Source organism: Dermacentor silvarum, chromosome 8 (genome assembly GCF_013339745.2).
Source record: "Dermacentor silvarum isolate Dsil-2018 chromosome 8, BIME_Dsil_1.4, whole genome shotgun sequence".
Classification (NCBI taxonomy): domain Eukaryota; kingdom Metazoa; phylum Arthropoda; class Arachnida; order Ixodida; family Ixodidae; genus Dermacentor; species Dermacentor silvarum.
Window position 1 is genome coordinate 79,120,541 of NC_051161.1, and position 18,174 is coordinate 79,138,714.

General features: G+C 45.3%; 1 protein-coding gene across 11 annotated transcripts in view; it reads right to left on the reverse strand.

Annotated features, from left to right (window-relative positions):
* The window catches only part of LOC119461475 (mitogen-activated protein kinase kinase kinase 15-like), a 110,421-nt gene that overhangs the window by 74,437 nt on the left and 17,810 nt on the right, over positions 1-18,174 (reverse strand). For all 11 annotated transcript variants that reach the window (XM_049673070.1, XM_049673069.1, XM_037722802.2 and 8 more), the window contains 7 exons: positions 17,634-17,803; positions 15,631-15,706; positions 13,400-13,492; positions 12,955-13,061; positions 10,227-10,397; positions 4,681-4,953; positions 349-436 (listed from right to left, as the gene is read on the reverse strand). In XM_049673070.1, the coding sequence (XP_049529027.1) occupies positions 349-436; positions 4,681-4,953; positions 10,227-10,397; positions 12,955-13,061; positions 13,400-13,492; positions 15,631-15,706; positions 17,634-17,803 (978 nt within the window). The remainder of the gene's footprint in view (positions 1-348; positions 437-4,680; positions 4,954-10,226; positions 10,398-12,954; positions 13,062-13,399; positions 13,493-15,630; positions 15,707-17,633; positions 17,804-18,174) is intronic.

Below are 18,174 nucleotides of genomic sequence, written 5' to 3' on the forward strand. Positions count from 1 at the left end.
AACACAATCTAAGTGCACTGTAGATTAGGCTTAGTGGTGGCCGCAGAAAAAAAATTGCTGAAAATTTTACCTGACATAGAGAATGCACCGCTTTACTCTGCGTTGATTTCTTTAAAAAAATTGTGCAGTCATTATGCAAGTAAATACGATGGTGCACATGAGCAGCACGTAAAGCCTCATGAAGGTATCGGAGTGGCAGCAAGAGTGAGTGAGAGATAGAGAAAGAGGGTGCTTTGTTCACTTGTTTGTGTCTATTCTTAGTCCACGTCTAATTTTGCAACTGAAACAGTTTCTGGCCAAGTACGAACTAGACCGACAGCAGATGTCACTAAGGGAGAGGGAACTTACCTGCTCTTCAGCACTGCATTCAACGTCCTCGGGCCTTTTCCGGAACCGGCTGATGAGCTTGATGTTGCCGAACGTTGACTTCAAATACCTGCAGAAAGTACCACAAGGCCCCTGAAAAGCAGCATTTCAAGGACAAGCATGGATATACGCAAAATTCTACTCTGTGAATGCATGACCCAAAAATAAAGCCTGTAGCAAATGGGCCACATTCCAGTGGCAAAGAACTGTAGATGGCCACTCAGAAGACCTTAATGTCACTCAGCACGGAGATGGCTGGACCAACAATGATGAAGTTGGGAAGACGGCAGCAGCATGACGCTCACGCTGTTCACACAGCAAAACCTTGGGCGAATCAGGACAATGCTACAGACATATTCCAGTACACACACTATAACTGCTGTAGCCTCTCACACCTGCCATGACAACATGGAGTGATGACGGGCAATGACAACATTATTATGAGTATGCAGAATAATCGTGACATGTGCGTTGCTAAGTTCCCTTTAAACGAACGATGTCAAGACTGTGTGAAAAGTGCCTACGTGACTTAGTATCTGCCCCCATTGCCATGGAGCGTATCCTGCCCTCGCACCAATTGCGAAAGCCACGGAGATAGGAGGCTATGACGGAGAGCATCACGAGTTGGCGAAGCATGCCACAAGATGGCACCCGCCGTTTCAGGTCCACGTCATGCGCAATCATGCTCCACTATGGCATAGAATTATGCTCCATGCGTGAAGAGAGAGAGGAAAAAAATTCACTAACGATTACGATACTCCCTAATGCAAATTTTGAGCACAGCTTGTTAGGTGTATTGAATTTGCGATACACAGTGTAGACCACTTATAACGTAAGTTCTAACGGGTATTCAGCCGCGTCTATGAAGGCTGCTCTGTCGTCTGAGCCATAGCTTCGGATCATTTTCTCTGCTCTACTCGTGCGTCTGCCCTTGTTGTAAACTGGATGCATGTTCTTGGGTATATTTGTTACTAGGAGTTTGTCGCCAATTTCTCTCATTATCGTTCTCTTTTCCCCGTATTGATTGTGGTAATTCATTCCTAGCTTGCGTAGTATATGCCGTCCTGTTTTGGTTTTGGTTAGTTGTTGTACCTGGGCTATACGACATACCTGGGATGCGATATGCGTCCTCTTTTCCCCGTATTGATTGTGGTAATTCATTCCTAGCTTGCGTAGTATATGCCGTCCTGTTTTGGTTTTGGTTAGTCGTTCCACCTGGGATATACGATCTACCTTGGATGCGATATACTGCGGCAAAGAATTTGATTCTGAACGACAAGGTCCTCCCAGCGGCGGTGCTGAGCCTCTGCTCGGGCAGCTCGTTTAGCAGCAGCGGCAGACAAAGTATTTCTACGTCGCTCACTGTTCAGAAAGAAAGTGCGAACACGGGAACGCATGGCTCATGCAGAGCGCATTCTCTAGCGGCGGCGGCACAGGTGAAGTAGCATATGGGCAGTGGGTCCAAAGCCCACGCCAGCACTTTGTTTCCATTTATGGTATCGGTGGACACACTCACTGCATGCCTGGTTGATGCTATGGAGCACGTCTCATGCGGCACTCTGCTTTCCCCCTCACCCTTTCGTCATACTCTCCTCCTCCGCTTTCTTCGTTATGCTTCCACTGCTCCCTCCTCCTTGGGCTCTTCACTCTCGCTGTCTTACATTCTCCACTGTGCTCCGCATTCACTCTTCCATCCTTCGCTGCGCTCATTCGCTCGGTTACGCCAAGGGGCACCGACGCTCAACAGAGGAATGGGCGCCTAAGAGCTATGCTCTAAAGCAATGACTAACACTGACTTCAATTCCTTTCGTTGCTCTCAATGGCACTCATCCTTGTCTCATAATTTGTACTGCTTTGCATAACACAAACTTGGCCTGACACGCTAAGTAGTGGAGCTTATGGCATGAATTAAGTCTTTGGCAACTGCCATCTATAGTTTTCACATGAGCAAACATACAATGGCTTCTGTTTAATGTTGCAAGCTGTTTGTCTCAGTGTACGTGTCACTTTTTCATTGAAAATGCCAGTACCTGGTCTGCACTTGGGTCTGTCAATTTCCTTCTCATGTCAGACATGCAGTCTATAACACAGTTAACAGGGAAGTTGTAGAAACAGCGTTCCCAAGTGGCTTTGAGAACCTAAAAGTCCACCAAACTCCTTTGCTAGCTTTTTGCATTACTTTGTGCTGCCCTGGTGGTCTTTTGCACGCCCGGCCAATGGCACACCCTATCTTTGAGTACCCTATTTATAAAGTTCCCCGATTTACCAGCTCTGTGAGAATATTTTATCAAATACAATGCTATTCAGCATTCACTTCAATTCAAATTTCAGTATTCAAAGTTTTTGAGGTATTTGAAACGAACGAATACAAGTGTGAAAACATGTACAATCAACGCCTTCGGTTTCAGTGATATGGGGCGCGATCTTGTACGCGTTCCAAAATGGAACGGAGGCGGTCCGTTCCATCGAGCCGCACACGATTGGTCAATTTGATCGTCACGGTTCAAATTGACCAATCGTGTGCGGCTCACGGTTCAAATTGACCAATTGTGTGTGGCTCAATGGAACGGACCGCCTCCGTTCCATTTTGGAACGCGTACAAGATCGCGCCCCGAGTTGTATTGCCATTGGCATGGCTTATAGCCAGGGTTCTGCATTTCTGGAGTTTATTTTGAGGCAACATTGCAGGAGAGTTTACCTTTTGCGGGTTGATTAATCATTCTTTTACGACAATGAAATTCAGTCTTCAACTTTTTTAGCAACGTTCACCTTTTAGCTTTGCAAGCACACAAAAAGCAGCCTCTGTCACAAAAAAATAAATGCAATATAGCCGCAGGAACATTTCTTACTTACAATCTACGTTTACAATAGCAGAAGGGTTTAATGCCACCACAATTTACTGAATATATACATGCATATTTACTAAAGTTGGAATCAAGTCATTATGGCACGCTCCTTTCAATTTACAGAATAAACCATTGAGAATTTCCTTTCAATGTTCGCAACAGATACAGAAAAAGCCAGTATATCCAGTGCAATATGTGAAAGAACAGACCTGTCTCAGGCCTGCATCCTCCAGAAAACTCAAGGCTCAAATGATTTCTTCAAGAGCATACTCTTAACAAAAATACTTTACTACCTTGCCAGCAAGCTAGCGTCCTGCTTCAGTTGTAAAACAGCAGGAAACAACAGCCCATATGTGTCAAACACTGCTGGTAGTTCCACCTTCATGTTTTGGCTCACAATCTGAGCGTGGTACTGCAATGACTCGCTGGTTACTGCAAGTCGTGAAGAATGTTTTACTGCAAGGCACGGCACAGCTGCAATTTTCTGTTACAGCAGTGCAGTATTCTCAGAAGCTGGTAATGACTTCACAGAGCTCCTCTTCCTCATCTACTTATGTCAAGCATGCAGTCGACACCCACGTAAAGGTTGTCGCAGGTAAGTCATTTTATCGACTTGGCAGCACCTGCATGCGCTCGGCAAGGTGATGGTACATATCATCCAAAAGAGTGTGCTCAGGTTCTAGTTCCTTAATTATCAAGAGCAGTTTGTTTGAATTTTTCACTCATAATCTAAGCTTGATGAGCAGGTTATGCAAGGAGATTGTTGCCACAACGAAAGCCTGCACCTTTTCCCACATTTTTTTCTGCGAATATAGCCACAACACGGTCATGTGATCACAATGGAGGACCCTGAAATTCAGAGTTTTTCAAATAAATCCCAATCGTAAATTTTTTTTTGCCAGTGAATGTTTTTCCGATTTTCTCAGCTTAATTAGAAAATGCCGAACCATACTTATAACCAAGACGAGTTTGTTTACAGTTGCTGACATCTTTAGGACCTGCTTGATTATTCTGAGATACCCTATTTGCACAAAGATGCACGACAGGCGAATGCAGATTGACTCTACAGCCTTGACCATCACAAATTTTGAAGTAGACTAAACCACAATAGTGAGCAAAAGTCTGTAAATTAATTTATGTACTATTGACATTGTAAAAAATTTTACCACTTTTTCATGAAAATATCTGCATAACAGCACATTGAACATTGAAAAAAAATTGCTCTTTGCGATGAAATCATTCATATCTTTGCAAGTAAAGGAACCTTTTGGTCTACTTTTTGTTAGATCTGTCAACTTCTGGCTATTGCATCGAGGCTTAATGCGAATTCCACAACTACTCAAATTATTCGCTTTGAATTTATTCTACATTATTATTCATGTTGACAATAAATTCATGTTGTTCGCGCAAGCTTATTACCAGCTGCACCCTTCTAAACAACAGACATGCTTTAGATGGTGTGACGCACCAGTCGGGTGGCTTCAGCTTGAACATGCACTCGGCAGCCTGGATGGCTTTGGTGTAGTTCTCGGCCAGGACGCTGATCTCAAAGAAGGTGGCCACATCCCAATAGTCCTCCAGGTTGTCCAGTGAGCCCTTCAGCCCTATGAGGTTGTTGAGGCGCAGGCTGATCTGCTGCAGCTCAGTCGATTTAGACAGCTCATGCCCGTCGATCACTAGCAGCGTGGCCAGGTTCACACCGGCGTACTCATTAGGTTGGACCTCGAATCCCTTGCGGTACCTGCAATGAATCAGTTAAACATGGTAAGCCCATTGGAAAAAGTGCGCCATTAATTATTTACTGTAATTAGAAGAGCAACTGAGGAGGCAGTTTAGAAACAGAAGAATAGAGTGCAGTCAGTACTATGCATGAAAACAGAACACCATTTGACTATAGCAACATTCACAAAAACAAAATATTTTAGCGGGGCTTAATACTCTGAAGTGAAAACTGGGCTAAAGAAGCCATGACAAAGGCTCTAGGTAAATTCTGATGAGCTTAAAGTTTTTTTTAGGCTTGTCAAATTGTCACAACATGGGCATTTCTTAATGTTAAACAACTTAAACATTTGTGGAAACAAGAAATACTATGATTTCACATGGGCATAAAAAAACATAAGACATCAAGCCCGAGCTGAACAACAAGTTATATATGGCAGCAAACCCTATACATCAAAACACTTCTTGGAACATGCACCCTCATCCTGCAGACATCAGGTGCTAGAATGTTCCATTGCATGAAAATACACACAAAGAACCAGCATTTCAGTCACATTTGGTGTGGAGAAAACACCCCCACTACAAAATGATGCGTTCAAATACAGTCGAACTTCATTATAAGGAAGGCAGACTTTAAGCAAAAATTTGTTCATTATATCCAATATGCGGTATAAAGGCATGCATATAAACTCCCACGAACAAGTCCACACACAAACTTAATGAAAGGGCGCTTAAAGATAGACAACACAAAGTTGCAAAAACGTACAATTTCAGAATTTAAAGCTTGGTATAAACGTGTGACCTCACCTTCCATCCTGTGCTGGAGAGCTAAAATAATCAAACCAACAGCGATGATGGCTGGCCGCATGCACAAATCAATTTATCTAAAAAACAATGTAATCTTTGTTTGGTGCCACTTGAGGGTATTCGACAAGACAAACAATCTCATGGCAGTTTTTTAACTGCTGGAGCCAGACTCTGCTTGCACAAAAGTCACTGTTGCTCAAGACGCAAGCCAAACTCTTCACTTTCATTTGGAGAAGCGCACCAGACATAGGCAGGTTGCATTCTCTTAAGTCTTTAAACCACCGAAACGAGGCATCTTCAACATCCTGGTGGTGGCAAGGCCTAACACGCTTGCAGTCCTTTTTCACAGTGCCATTGGCACGAATCTCTTCTAGCTTCTTCCTTACGTTCAGGATTCTTGAGAGAGTGCTTGGTGCAAGATCGAAGTCCACGGCAACGTCCTTTTTCTTGCGCCCATGTCCACCACCCTTAAAACCTTGACCCTCGTGTCGAGCGAAACAGCTGTACACTTCTGCACTGCCATTTTGCAAGATGGAAAGACGAAGTGTAGATTGCGCGGAGAGGTGGTGGTCGCGAGAGTTTGACCGCGTGCTGGTCATCCGACGCTAGCTAATTTCGCTGCCCCTAGGTGGTGGGGTGTGCAACAAGGGCGGGTGATTCAAACTTTCTTCTGCTGTCAGTGATTCAAACGATCAAAATATTAAGTTTCTTAAAGCTTTTCACTCGTTGACACATTTCGAGCCACACGAACACAGAAACTACTTTGCTATAACCGATCCGGTTTCAAATTTCGAATTTTTCGTTTCGTTATACAGTTAAACCTCCTTATAACGAACCTCCATATAACGAATTCCTGGATATAACGAAGTTTTTCTATTCCCCGCCGTTACACCATAGAAGCACATGCATTTGAGACCTCTACGTAATGAAGCGGCAGCGGGAGACCCCCTCGAAATAACGAATTTTCCCGGCCGACAACCTGGAGATTTCGCCCCAAATTTTGTCATTTTTGCGCGAGCAGCAACCGGAAGCACCTTCTCCGCCGCGACGGAATGCGAAGCAGCGGCGGCGCGCTTGGCGTGCTCGAATTCACAGCGACTTCCTGATTCAAACCTGACCCCGCCGCTTGCTGCAGATGGCCTAGCCCGCCAAGCCGGCACTCTCCTTTTCCAGTCTACCTATTTAGTTAAACAGCGAATGTTTACAAGTTTATACGGCCGATAAAACTACTACTATGTTTATTTCGTATAGCTATCTGCTAATTTGCTGTCGCAATCGATGCTTCACCTTTCGGGCGAAACTGGGACTAAATTTTTGTTCATCGCAACTTTAGTGTATTGGGAGTAAATCTTGAGCGATAGTTGTATTTCTGTATGAAAGCATGAGGTGCGCGGTAATGTAAAGGATTTTTTTCCCTCTCTTTTGGTCACGGAAAACGGGTGTGCGTTACAATCGAGGGCGCATTAGAATCAAGTAAATACAGTAAAGCGTTCCTTTTTAGAATTTTCGTTCCGAACCTGCATATAACGAAATCCTCTTTATAACGAAGTTTTTCGGGTATTTGTGAATTTCGTTATGTGTATCCAGGTTTAAGTGTACAATTCAAACTCCAATTGAAACAAAGCATGGACCAACCAAACTATGCTTTTACTTCGTTTTATCCTATATTTCGCTATATACATGTTCGTTATAACGAGGTTCGACTACCTGAGTAAACACTTGTACATCTGTTTTACATTACTTGCACCAGGAGCGCAATACCTCAAACAAGATAACCTTTACAGCAAAAAATCCTCAGTCATTGTTTTGTTATTGCTTAGCTTTGTCAATATATCTTTGCAATTTATTTTTCCTCTTATGTACTGCTGATTCTGGACACACACACATATATATATATATATATATATATATATATATATAACCATTTCCCTTCAATAAAACTTTTGTTGCGAGTACAGTGTGTGTATTGTCCATTTCCTTTGTCTCTCTTTTGTGTGTGTTACGTCACACTGCTCAGGCATAGCTATCAATAGCAACCAATCTTTGTGGTTCCATATGTTTAGTAATGCAGTCAAGTGATTGCATAATCAGCAAGGTACCTTTTTTTCTCCGCTTTATGCTACAGATATATAAGAACACATTATGACTGCACTTTTAGCTTTATATGCTCAGCAATGTACAACAGACGTGCCATCATTGTGCTGAAACCCCGGCTAAAATAGGTAGCGTGCAGCAACCCATCTAAGCAGTTCAGCTACCCATCGAAGAAGTTTAGATATATAATAGCACAAATTTAGAAAACTTTGCACATAACTCAAAGCGTAGAGTTGTGAATTGTCGCTCCGAGCAGCCACACCTCGCGGCCTCTGCAACTTGTTTACTGCATACCACACCCCGGCACGTGCACTTCGAGATTTTGCCACTTAGAGTTTTCATGCCGGAAGGAAGCTTGCAAATTACTTTTGCCTCAGCTGACATTTTTATACAGTACAGACCACTTATAGTGTAACCGCTTATAGTGCAGGACCGGATATAGTGCGGTCTTTTCAGACTCGCATTAATTTTCCCATAGCACTCCATGTATACACGTATCGCTTATAGTGCAGTTGCGGGAAACGAAATACCGGTTACAGTGCGGCTGCCTGGGAGTACGGAGGTCAGCGGAGACGGCGAACGCTTCCCTCAAACATGAATTCGAGCACTCCTTGGGGAGTGCTCGAGAAAGAAAGAGAGAAGAAGTGGAGAAGGCCACGTGGTGCGAACGAACAGCCAGTGAGGCTGAAACCAGAATCTTGAGTGCGAGTCGTGAAATATCACGGTATGCATAGCGAGCGAGGGCCAGGAAACTGCCAACGCCGGCCAACGCTCGCTTCACGATAACGGCAGTAAACGAAACTTCAGGCAGCGGGCGGCGTCGGCACGGCACGGCGAAGGGCGCACGCGGAGACCGTGGAATGTGAGGGAGGAGGGCGGCAGGGAAGCGGATTTCGCCTCGGCAACTCCGCCGCTTCGGTGGCTCCCCTCGCCCTCCCTTGTAGCTCCCTCACTTTCGACTGTCACCTGTGCGCGCCCGCTGCCGTGCAGGCGTGGCGCTCCAGCCCGCCCGGCTCCAGCTCCCCGAAGTTTCGGTTTCTGCCGTTATCAGGAAGCGGGCATTTGCCGGCATGGGCAGTTTCGTTGTCCGGCCTGCGACAGCGCTACCATAACAGCACCGCTGCTTCCCTCTGCGCCGTAGCCGCAGCGTGCAAGGCCAACACTGTGACTAGAAAGTAGAGGAAGCATAAAGGAGAAAGAAGGGTTCACTGCCATTTTCTACACGTGGCTACGGTAGCGTGGCTGAGACGTTGGCCCGTACATGCATGTTCCGACGCAATGCAGAATCGGCAACCTTGCCATTTAAGAGGGTGAAATTTCCGCCGCGTATTTTCTTTCTTTCTTTTTTTTTGTTTTGTTCGCGCGCGAAATTGAGGGGTCTCTCCTAAGCTTTTACTCTATGATGGTGCCGGAGCAATGCCGGTCGGAGGCGCCGCCGCGTGATTTGGTTCAAATTAACGAGATTCGACTGTAACTTGAATGCAAACGTTCTAGCCGCATTCCTCGACTGTCGCATACGCGTGGCAGCTCGGTGCACATGTTTTGCATATGTGCGGGCCTTGAAAATTGTTGCTTTGGTTATAGTTGGAATATTCGCGACTCCGGCGACTTACCTTATAAGTGGTCTACACTGCAGTTTTTTTGCTAGATTTATCAGCCATTCAGGCTGCAAGTACATGCTTGAAATGACCGAAAACTGAATTAAATCGAAACTGTCATGAAATTACTTCGTTAAATCGTGAAAAAATATTGATGGTTTTCAAACGGACTAAGATTGCAAAATTAGAACAGTTTGTTACATCGTGCATTTCATTAAACCGAAATTCGTTATAATGAGGTTTGACTGTATTTTTCTACGGGTACGAACATAGATCAAGGGTGAGCCCAACACCCCTGTCAGCTAGGCCTAATGAGCACCGTCTTGTCGGAAGTCGGTGGCCAAAGTTGCGTTTTGGTGCAGAGTCAACGAAATGCTTCGCAGTGGCTGTACGGCACTTAGAATGTGGAGGAACCACCTCGCCAACAAAAGTGAGGACACATCCTAGTCGTATGCTTAGATTCCCGGACACATGTGGCTGCTTGGTCTACATGTTTCGAAAGTGCAACAGCCTTTAAAAAATGTTTGGGTTATAGTGTGGTACTACTTACAGAGTGGAAATTCGCGACTCCGGTGACTTACGTTATAAGCGGTCTATGCTTTACTAACCATCATTCCCATGCTAGATGAGATAAACAACCACCGCGGCAGATTTCCCTCTATTGGTTTTAGTAGGAAACTCAACGATCAAAACAGCCAAGCATCAAAAAAGCGATAGCCCAGCTAACGTGAAACTAGCCCAACACCAGAACTGTGACACCTCAACGTCGACACTGAAGCATGGAAGGCCGACCCACCAGTGGATGGCGTTTTTCAAGCTCTCCTGGTCCGTGTAGTCCGACTCGACAAACTTGTCCTTGTAGATGCGGCCGCAGAGGCACAGGATGTCGGGCACCTGGTTCTCTTTCTTCTGCAGGGCAGACGTCATCACCTCCAGGGCACGCTCACGGTCGCCCGGCAAGTTGCGCCTGAAAGAAGGCAGACAATCACGACAGATGGCCTGATTCTAGAAATGAATCGATGGCCTGATTCTAGAAATGAATCAACGAAATTGATAACTATGTATATTTATTGAAGAGGAGGATGGCTTGTGGCCAGCGAATAAAGCTCTGGTACTGAAAGTTTCAAAGCACTTGTCCTCCCACCTTTGTTAGCTGACACCCCTCATACAGGGTGTGCAAGGTGAAGAACACAACTTTACGGCTAATATAATATAACAATTTTTTACCGCCACTAAAGAACTGTTGAGATTCAATATCTGAAAAACCTACTATTGTGTACAATACTTTCGCTGTATAGTACAGTTAAACCTAGATATAACGAAATTGACACATTCCCGAAAAACTTCTTATAAAGAGGATATTGTTATACGCAGGTTCGGCACGAAAATTCGAAAAAGAAACACTTACCGTATTTACTTGATTCTAACGTGCCCTCGATTCTAACGCGCACTCGTTTTCCATTTTCGTCGAAGCACTCATCCTTGGAATGTCACACCAGGTACTGGATGTGTGGACGTGTGTTGTTTCGCACAAGCGCGAGGCATCGGAAACGAAGAGTGAGTGTCACGATGGCGTCGTAGCGTCGTATAGTGTTACAGTAGAACCCCGCTGTTACGTTCCCGGTTGCTGCGTTTTCCCGACTGTTACGTCGTTTTCGGCCGGTCCCAGCACAGCTTCCATAGAACCCAATGCATTGGTAACACCGCTGTTGCATCGCAACTGTGGGACCATTCCCGCATCATACGTTGCGAACTGCCACCCCGAGCCAGCCTGCGCGGCCATTTTGACTTTTCATGACGCTTGGCTTGGTGGCTTGACGATGGCATTGGCCGCCCAAAGTGCCGAGGGCGACAACTATGACGTATTTTCGGTTTCCGCCTGCAAAAGTATGGCCCTTGAGATCCGTATTTGCTATCTAAAGATGGTGTCTATGACACGTGGCCCTAAAATTGGTTTTGGCTCATAGATGTTCCGTATAAAGTACAAGGGCGATAACGCAGTCGCCGCACGCCGTATGCTGTATGTGCGAGTGAAAACGTGTGAGGGGAGCCGACAACCGCGTCTAAATCTCGCGTGTGCAAGAAAGAAAAGCAGGGAGGAAGCGCGCGTTCTTCCTTTGCGCTCTAGGCACCGGCAAGGGAGCGAGGGGGGAGGGATAGCGGGCGGCGTTGTACTGTACTCTGGCATCAACTGCGTATTGCACGGCGGCGCCCGTGTATCTTGAAAGCGAGCTGCATTGGGGCAGAGTCTAGGCAGTGCGGGTGCGTCGGCGGCTCGTAGCTTTGTGCGTGCTGCGTGTTCTCGGCACTCAGTTTGCGTTGAAGCGATAGACAACAGCACGAAGGTCACTTTGGTCGCTTTTGCAGCAGCGCTTCCACACGGCGCCAGCGTTTGACAGCACGTGTCCGCGCTCATCGAGTGTGATGTGTCACAGCGTCTGCAAGCGCGTCGGTAACATCAACTGGAAAAGGAGAGTGCCGGCTTGGCGGGCTAGGCCAGCTGCAGCAAGCGGCAGGATCAGGTTTGAATGAAGGGAGGGGGAAAGGTCACGCCCACGGCGACAAGATCGCCGGGTCGAGGGATGCAGGCCCGCCTCGCACACGCTCGCATGCATGCACACGTGCGCTCGCTTCGCATTCCGTTGCGGCGAAGAAGGTGCTTCCGGTTGCTGCTCGTGCAAAAATGACAAACTTTGGGGCGAAATCTCTAGGTTGTCGGCGAGGAAAATTCGTTATTTCGAGGGGGTTTCCCGCTGCCACTTCATTACGTAGAGGTCTCAAATACATGTGCTTCTTTGGAGTAACGGCTTCTGTGCTTCTTTGGAGTAACGGCGGGGAATAGAAAAACTTCGTTATATCCAGGAATTCATTATATGGAGGTTCGTTAGAAGCAGGTTTAACTGTATTCATATTTTTTCTTTTCTTTGTTTTTCTTCATGTGTTTTCACGAAAAATTGCTGTCCGCCATATGGTTTTATAGCTGCTAAAGAAAAAACTGCCTTTTGTTCCATATAATCGATGCTAGTTGTGATGGCCATAGGGTTGAACAATGTTTCGCGTTTGTAATGTAACTTTTGGCAATGATTAATGAAAAATAAGAAGAAACCACAGTTAAAAAGCAACCTCAGGGGTGTTCATATGGAGCCAAATTCAAAAACCACGACACAATTATTTAAAAAACATCTCATGGGCCACCGATGCCAGATTGCAAAAATAACAAAAGGATTCATTTCGAGCCCGAAAGTCAGGTCTGCCCTGCCATCTGTACAAGCTTGATAAAAGCAAATTTTTAACATCTTGATACACTTCGTAAGGATGTCGCGCCCTCCAAAGTACCTTCAAAAACAATGCTTGCATTCCCTTACAAGACTGGAAAACTGCTTCATCATCATCAGCCTATATTTATGTCCATTGCAGGACGAAGGCCTCTCCCTGCGGTCTTCAATTACCCCTGTCTTGCGTTAGCCGATTCCAACTTGTGCCTGCAAATTTCCTAACTTCATCACCTAACTGCTTACACGTACCTATTTAAGGCAAATGCATAAGAATGCTGGATGGCTGGTGTTGATGTAAACTTCATGTTTGGCACTGTCTGTAGGTCATCCATCAGCTTTACCATTGCGTCGTAATCCTAGAATAAACGACGGAAAAAAAGAAAGAAGGCAAGGAGTCAGACAAAAAATTTGTTCGATATGCCTAGAAAGTGATAACATAATACAACATATTCTTGAAGACTCACTGTTGAACGTCTTTCAGAAAGAGCACAGACACAGATAAGACACTCATGCAATGTCAACGTTATGAGCCTCATTCACATTGTTAGAAAAAACTAATTTCTCATGTTAAAATTTAAATGGGAAAGGGCTTTCCTTTAATTAGGAGGTTCATGCTAATAAATAAGCTAGTTCTGCAAATATATTATTCACTATTCTATTAGGCTCGAGGGAAATTACAGACCAAGAAACCAACCTGAATGTCTCTGAAGGATATGAGCATGCTCAGTACAACGTCACCGGATATGATGTTGGGGTCGTCAAGTCGTTTCCTGAAATTCCGTAACATCTGAAAAAATATGGAAGGATGGCTAGATTTATAGAGGCTCCCAATCTGAAATCAGTATTTTGTTTTCATTGCCTTTCATAAAATTCTTAATACTAGAACTCGCATTGAAATCGGGTATGTTGGGCAAATGCTAGCTTAATTCTGGCATATTCTACTTTGCTAAAGCTCCTTCGTAGGTATTGAAGTATCTCATGAGAGGTGCAGTGTCATGTGACTGCTGGCGGGCCATCTGATTGCCATGATCCTGCCACTAGCGCGCATCACTTATGTTCCTGAAATCTTATTTTGTTCTGTGAACTGTCCAAGGCTGGCACTGCCTTACCCCCCCCACATTGCACTGATTAAAACTATGTGGGTGCCATTCCTGTCAGTGCCCATTCCTACTAATTTTCACAAGTTTCTCTAAATCACTGATTCCTACTTACATATGCACCCTCATGTTAAAGGGGCCCTGAACCACTTTTTATCCAAGTGGAAAAATGCACTTGCAGTTAGAGTGGGCTACTTCAGAAATATTTTGCTTCAAAGAGTACTTCAATGTGTTCAGCAGAAGTGGAGTTATTGGCAATCACACACGACCTTCACGGTGCTTCTGCTCCTTCTTCAATGATTTGCACTGCAATGACTACGGCGGAGCGGGGCGTGCCCACAACACTCCGTCTACCAAATGTCACCGTGGCATGCAATTCAAATATGATTGTGGATGTTAACGTAGATGCCACTACTTCAAATTTTGGTGCCTACGACGCGCCAAACGTAAGACAAACGCAGTGGTCCTCAGCCAGCTGGAGTGCGCTTAGCCAGTAGACTAGTGGCAGCACCCCGCAGTGGTCACGGTATCTACGCTGCGTAATAGACCGTACCTACATGCAACTGTAGTGCGTATGCGCTGTGTTCGCTTTGTGCACGACTGGGCTTGAGTGCGTGCTAGTGCTCATATGCTGCAGTCTGACCGTGATGCGGACCGGCTTTGTCCTTCACCAGCTTGATCGACAGATAGTAGCCACATCCAACTTGCACATTTTGAAACGCTCTCAATAAGTCTGCCAAAACGTCTAACCAGGAGTGGCCAGGAGTCAGCCCGCTGGCAAGCGTGCGTATGGTCTGAGCTTAAGTTTCGCTTGGTTCGAGGCTAGTTGAGCTTTCAAAACTAGTCGAAATTAGCGATAGCGAACGGCTACAACACCAATAAGCAGGGTGGCCAAAGTTTAATTCCTACACGCGCAGCCGTGTGGGAGCTGACGATAGTCGGCTTCTCCCAGAAGTATGTAATTATTATCAAAATTCGAAACCAGGTTGTCGCTTACTTCAGCCTGTTTACTAAACTTCGTCAATAAATATGCACAGTAACAGTAATAAGAAGCACACTTATCCAAACACCCTTCTTGATTGACGTCAGCTATTGGCCAATAGCAGACGTGTTTTCTGAACACTTAATTACGAAATCAAGTGTCTAAAAAAGTGAGGAAAAGGCTTCTGTTGAAAAGAGCATTTGAGAGAAAGGTGACTTCGCACTCCGCTTGCGAGTTCCACGCGCCGCGCCCGACTACAAAACTTGGCTGAGATGTTCACAGCAGCGTATGCTATCTGCATTTTTTTCACAAAACCCAAGGGGTGGTTCAGGACCCTTTTAATGCCCTGTAAGTACCACTTGAAGTAAAGTATTTAACACTGTCATGAATCAATGTTACACACATAAACAAATAGCTAAAAGGCGCCTATTGTGTGTCTCAATGTATCCCTCAGGGTTTCTTATCTGACGTTCCTGTTAGCACAGCTAGAACTGTTAGAACAGTGTTACTGTTAGAACAGTGTGACTTAAAACGGGTGCTTAATTCTTGCCAGAACAGAAAAGACTGCACGGCCACATATATGTACAACACGGAGTGATAAAGGTCAAAGCTCTTCTAACAGCCAAGCGACTGTGGCAACGACGGTAACTGACATGGCTGGCCTCCAAGACTGAATGCAATGCAATATGCCAGTGATTCAATGCAGTGGGAGGTAAGATAGTCAAAGAGGTAAACCTGAACCAAAGGGCAAACTGGAACACAGTTCCACAAGATCTACGTCTCTAACAACAAATAAAGAGCGACAGACGGTAAGCAAGCTGTTTCTACCAAGGGCTTACTACTAACCTTGGCTAGTTCTTCACCGGTGTAGTTCTCGCGTGCTTTCCGCAGGTCAGCAAGGAACTTTTCTTTCATGTGGGCTCTGCACAGCAGTACGTGGTACGTGAAACCTCGCACAACACAACAGTACAGCAGGTCTGAAATTGCAATGCCACTAAAGCCTGCAAAAGATGCATCCTCAGACTGCCTTAAACAATGCCACCACAAATCAGAAGAATTCCTGTGAATCCGGCTCGGCTCTGTATACAGTGGAACCCCGATTATACGACTTTCTTGGGACCGCACGAAAACGTCGTACAGTCCTTCCTGGATATATCGAACTCAGAGGGAATCGCGAAATATATCGATATATCGATAATTCGAAATATAACATATGCCTACCTGAAGCTTATCTGTGATTTCCGCACGTGTCGGGCAGTTTCCCGAGATCATGAAAAGCGTGAACTTACCAATATGATTCTCCAAGGCCATGTCGAACACACAAAAGTTGACTTATTTTTTGCTCACGAAAGTTGCGAGTTGGTCGTGCTGTGGAGCAGTCTCTGATGTACAGATTGCAACACTAACCCTAAAAGCCTGCATTGCCCAAATGCAAGACAGCGGTGCATCTCGCACGCGTCGATGTGCTTATTGTGCGTTTTTCTTTAAGAAATAGAAATATTTAAGAAAAGATAGAAACTACTCTGTACAGATTACTTATATTCCCCTGCCATTATTCTTTTTTTATGTATGCGTGCCCCAGCACTCAGGCTTTATGGTTGTTCCTGAGCATGGTAAATAATGATTGATTGATTGATTGATACACACCATGTCACCATCAGCGCACTTGTACTGTGAATCACATGTGATCGTGCACCGCCACATCGTGTCATATGTGGACAATGAGCTAGGCAAACTGTTGTGTCGGGTTTCGGAAGCGACATCCTACAGGAAGCAGTTGTCCTCGCTTCTCGACAGCCCTAAAACGCCAACGCATCTCTTCTTGCATGGAGCTCAGTACCCCGATGCCTCTCGGCAAGTTCTTAGTTCTCAGCCCTTCCCCTCCAGACCCCCAATGCATGACTGCCGATAATACAAACAGGCTCTTAGTCTGGAAAGTGGCTTTCAGCTTGAAGAACATCTGAGTCCATCCGAGTCCAGTGCCATTAGTTTGTAATTGGGTTCCCGGCATTGCGCCGGTCGCTGTATGAGCCAGGACATGCGTAAGCTTGCATCGTGTAATCGAAGTTGTTTACGCATTGTCTTTATGGGGAGTTCGCCGGGACTATGCTAATCCGTCCCAAGCCTGGGATGTCGCATAATTGGGTGACGCCTAACCGAGGTTCTACTGTATGAAGGTGCCTCCCATCAAACAGAGTGATTGTAGGTAAAAACACTGCGACCAATGCAGAAATCGGTGAGGGTATGTTCGAGGCATGAGGGCATTACACAACAGCTCACTTCCTGACAATCTTGTGCTTCGCAATGCACCATGCTTGATGAAGTGGTAACCATCATTAAGTCAAGTCATGCATTCCAGTCATGATGCAATGATGACTGCAACTGTGGACTTATGCAATAACATGGCACCAGCATTAGATTTGGCAGGATTTCACAACCTCAAGGAAGCCCCAGTGGCTCCTTAATACAGGCACATCAAAGCCTTGGCTCTGCCATGACCAGCGACCAAATTATCAATTTGCAACAGCTCCTTGGTATAGTGGCATTCATACCAAAGAATTTTCCTCACAATTTTCAACAAGTGGTTTGATTGGAAAGATTAGCTTTACGATACAAAAGCATTCATAAAAGTTTGCGAAAACTTCATTAAATACCAGCTAGGACTTGTCTGGAGCCATGAGCAGTTTTCTGCATCGACCCATATGGGATATTGTGTGGGAACGAAAAATCTTTTTTTTTTTTTAGGTAAAATGTCATTGAAACCTAATTTGATGCAGCGAGCTTCACCCATAGTTCAGCAGAGTTGTAAGTTGACTGGGACGTTACATTGTCAGAGTACACCAGCTCACTTGGTTTGTACTTCGATGTCTTGGAGGAACTTTTTCAGCTTGGCATGGAGGGTCTGCTTGGATTCCACTGTTTCCTCAGAAACAATGGCCATCCCAGGTGTTTCAGTGACGACGCAGACACCAGCATCGTTCACCTTGTAAGTCGTCAGTGGGTAGCTTGCACAGGCAATCTGGAGAAAAATAAAAATATAAGGTGGATGGAATGAAGAAGAATGGTAAAAATGTCTGCCAAGGAAGTGGGCTGTCAGTCTGATTTATGGCAGGCACACATCACAGCTGCAGCAGATTGCCCATTGCATGGTGCTAAAACATTCTATTAGGAACGTGAAGTGCTCCACCAAGATTCTGGATGTGCGAATCGGGGCATTGCATTGGTGAAATGAGGCCATGTAGATGCATATTGCTCTAGTGTAGGGGTTCCCAAACTTTCTGGCCTTGAGAAACACCCCACCTGCCATCACAAAATGCTGTGATCCCCCCGACCACCCTTACTTCTTCTTGGCCTCGTGATGAATGTTGTGATTAATCAAGTTAACAGCTC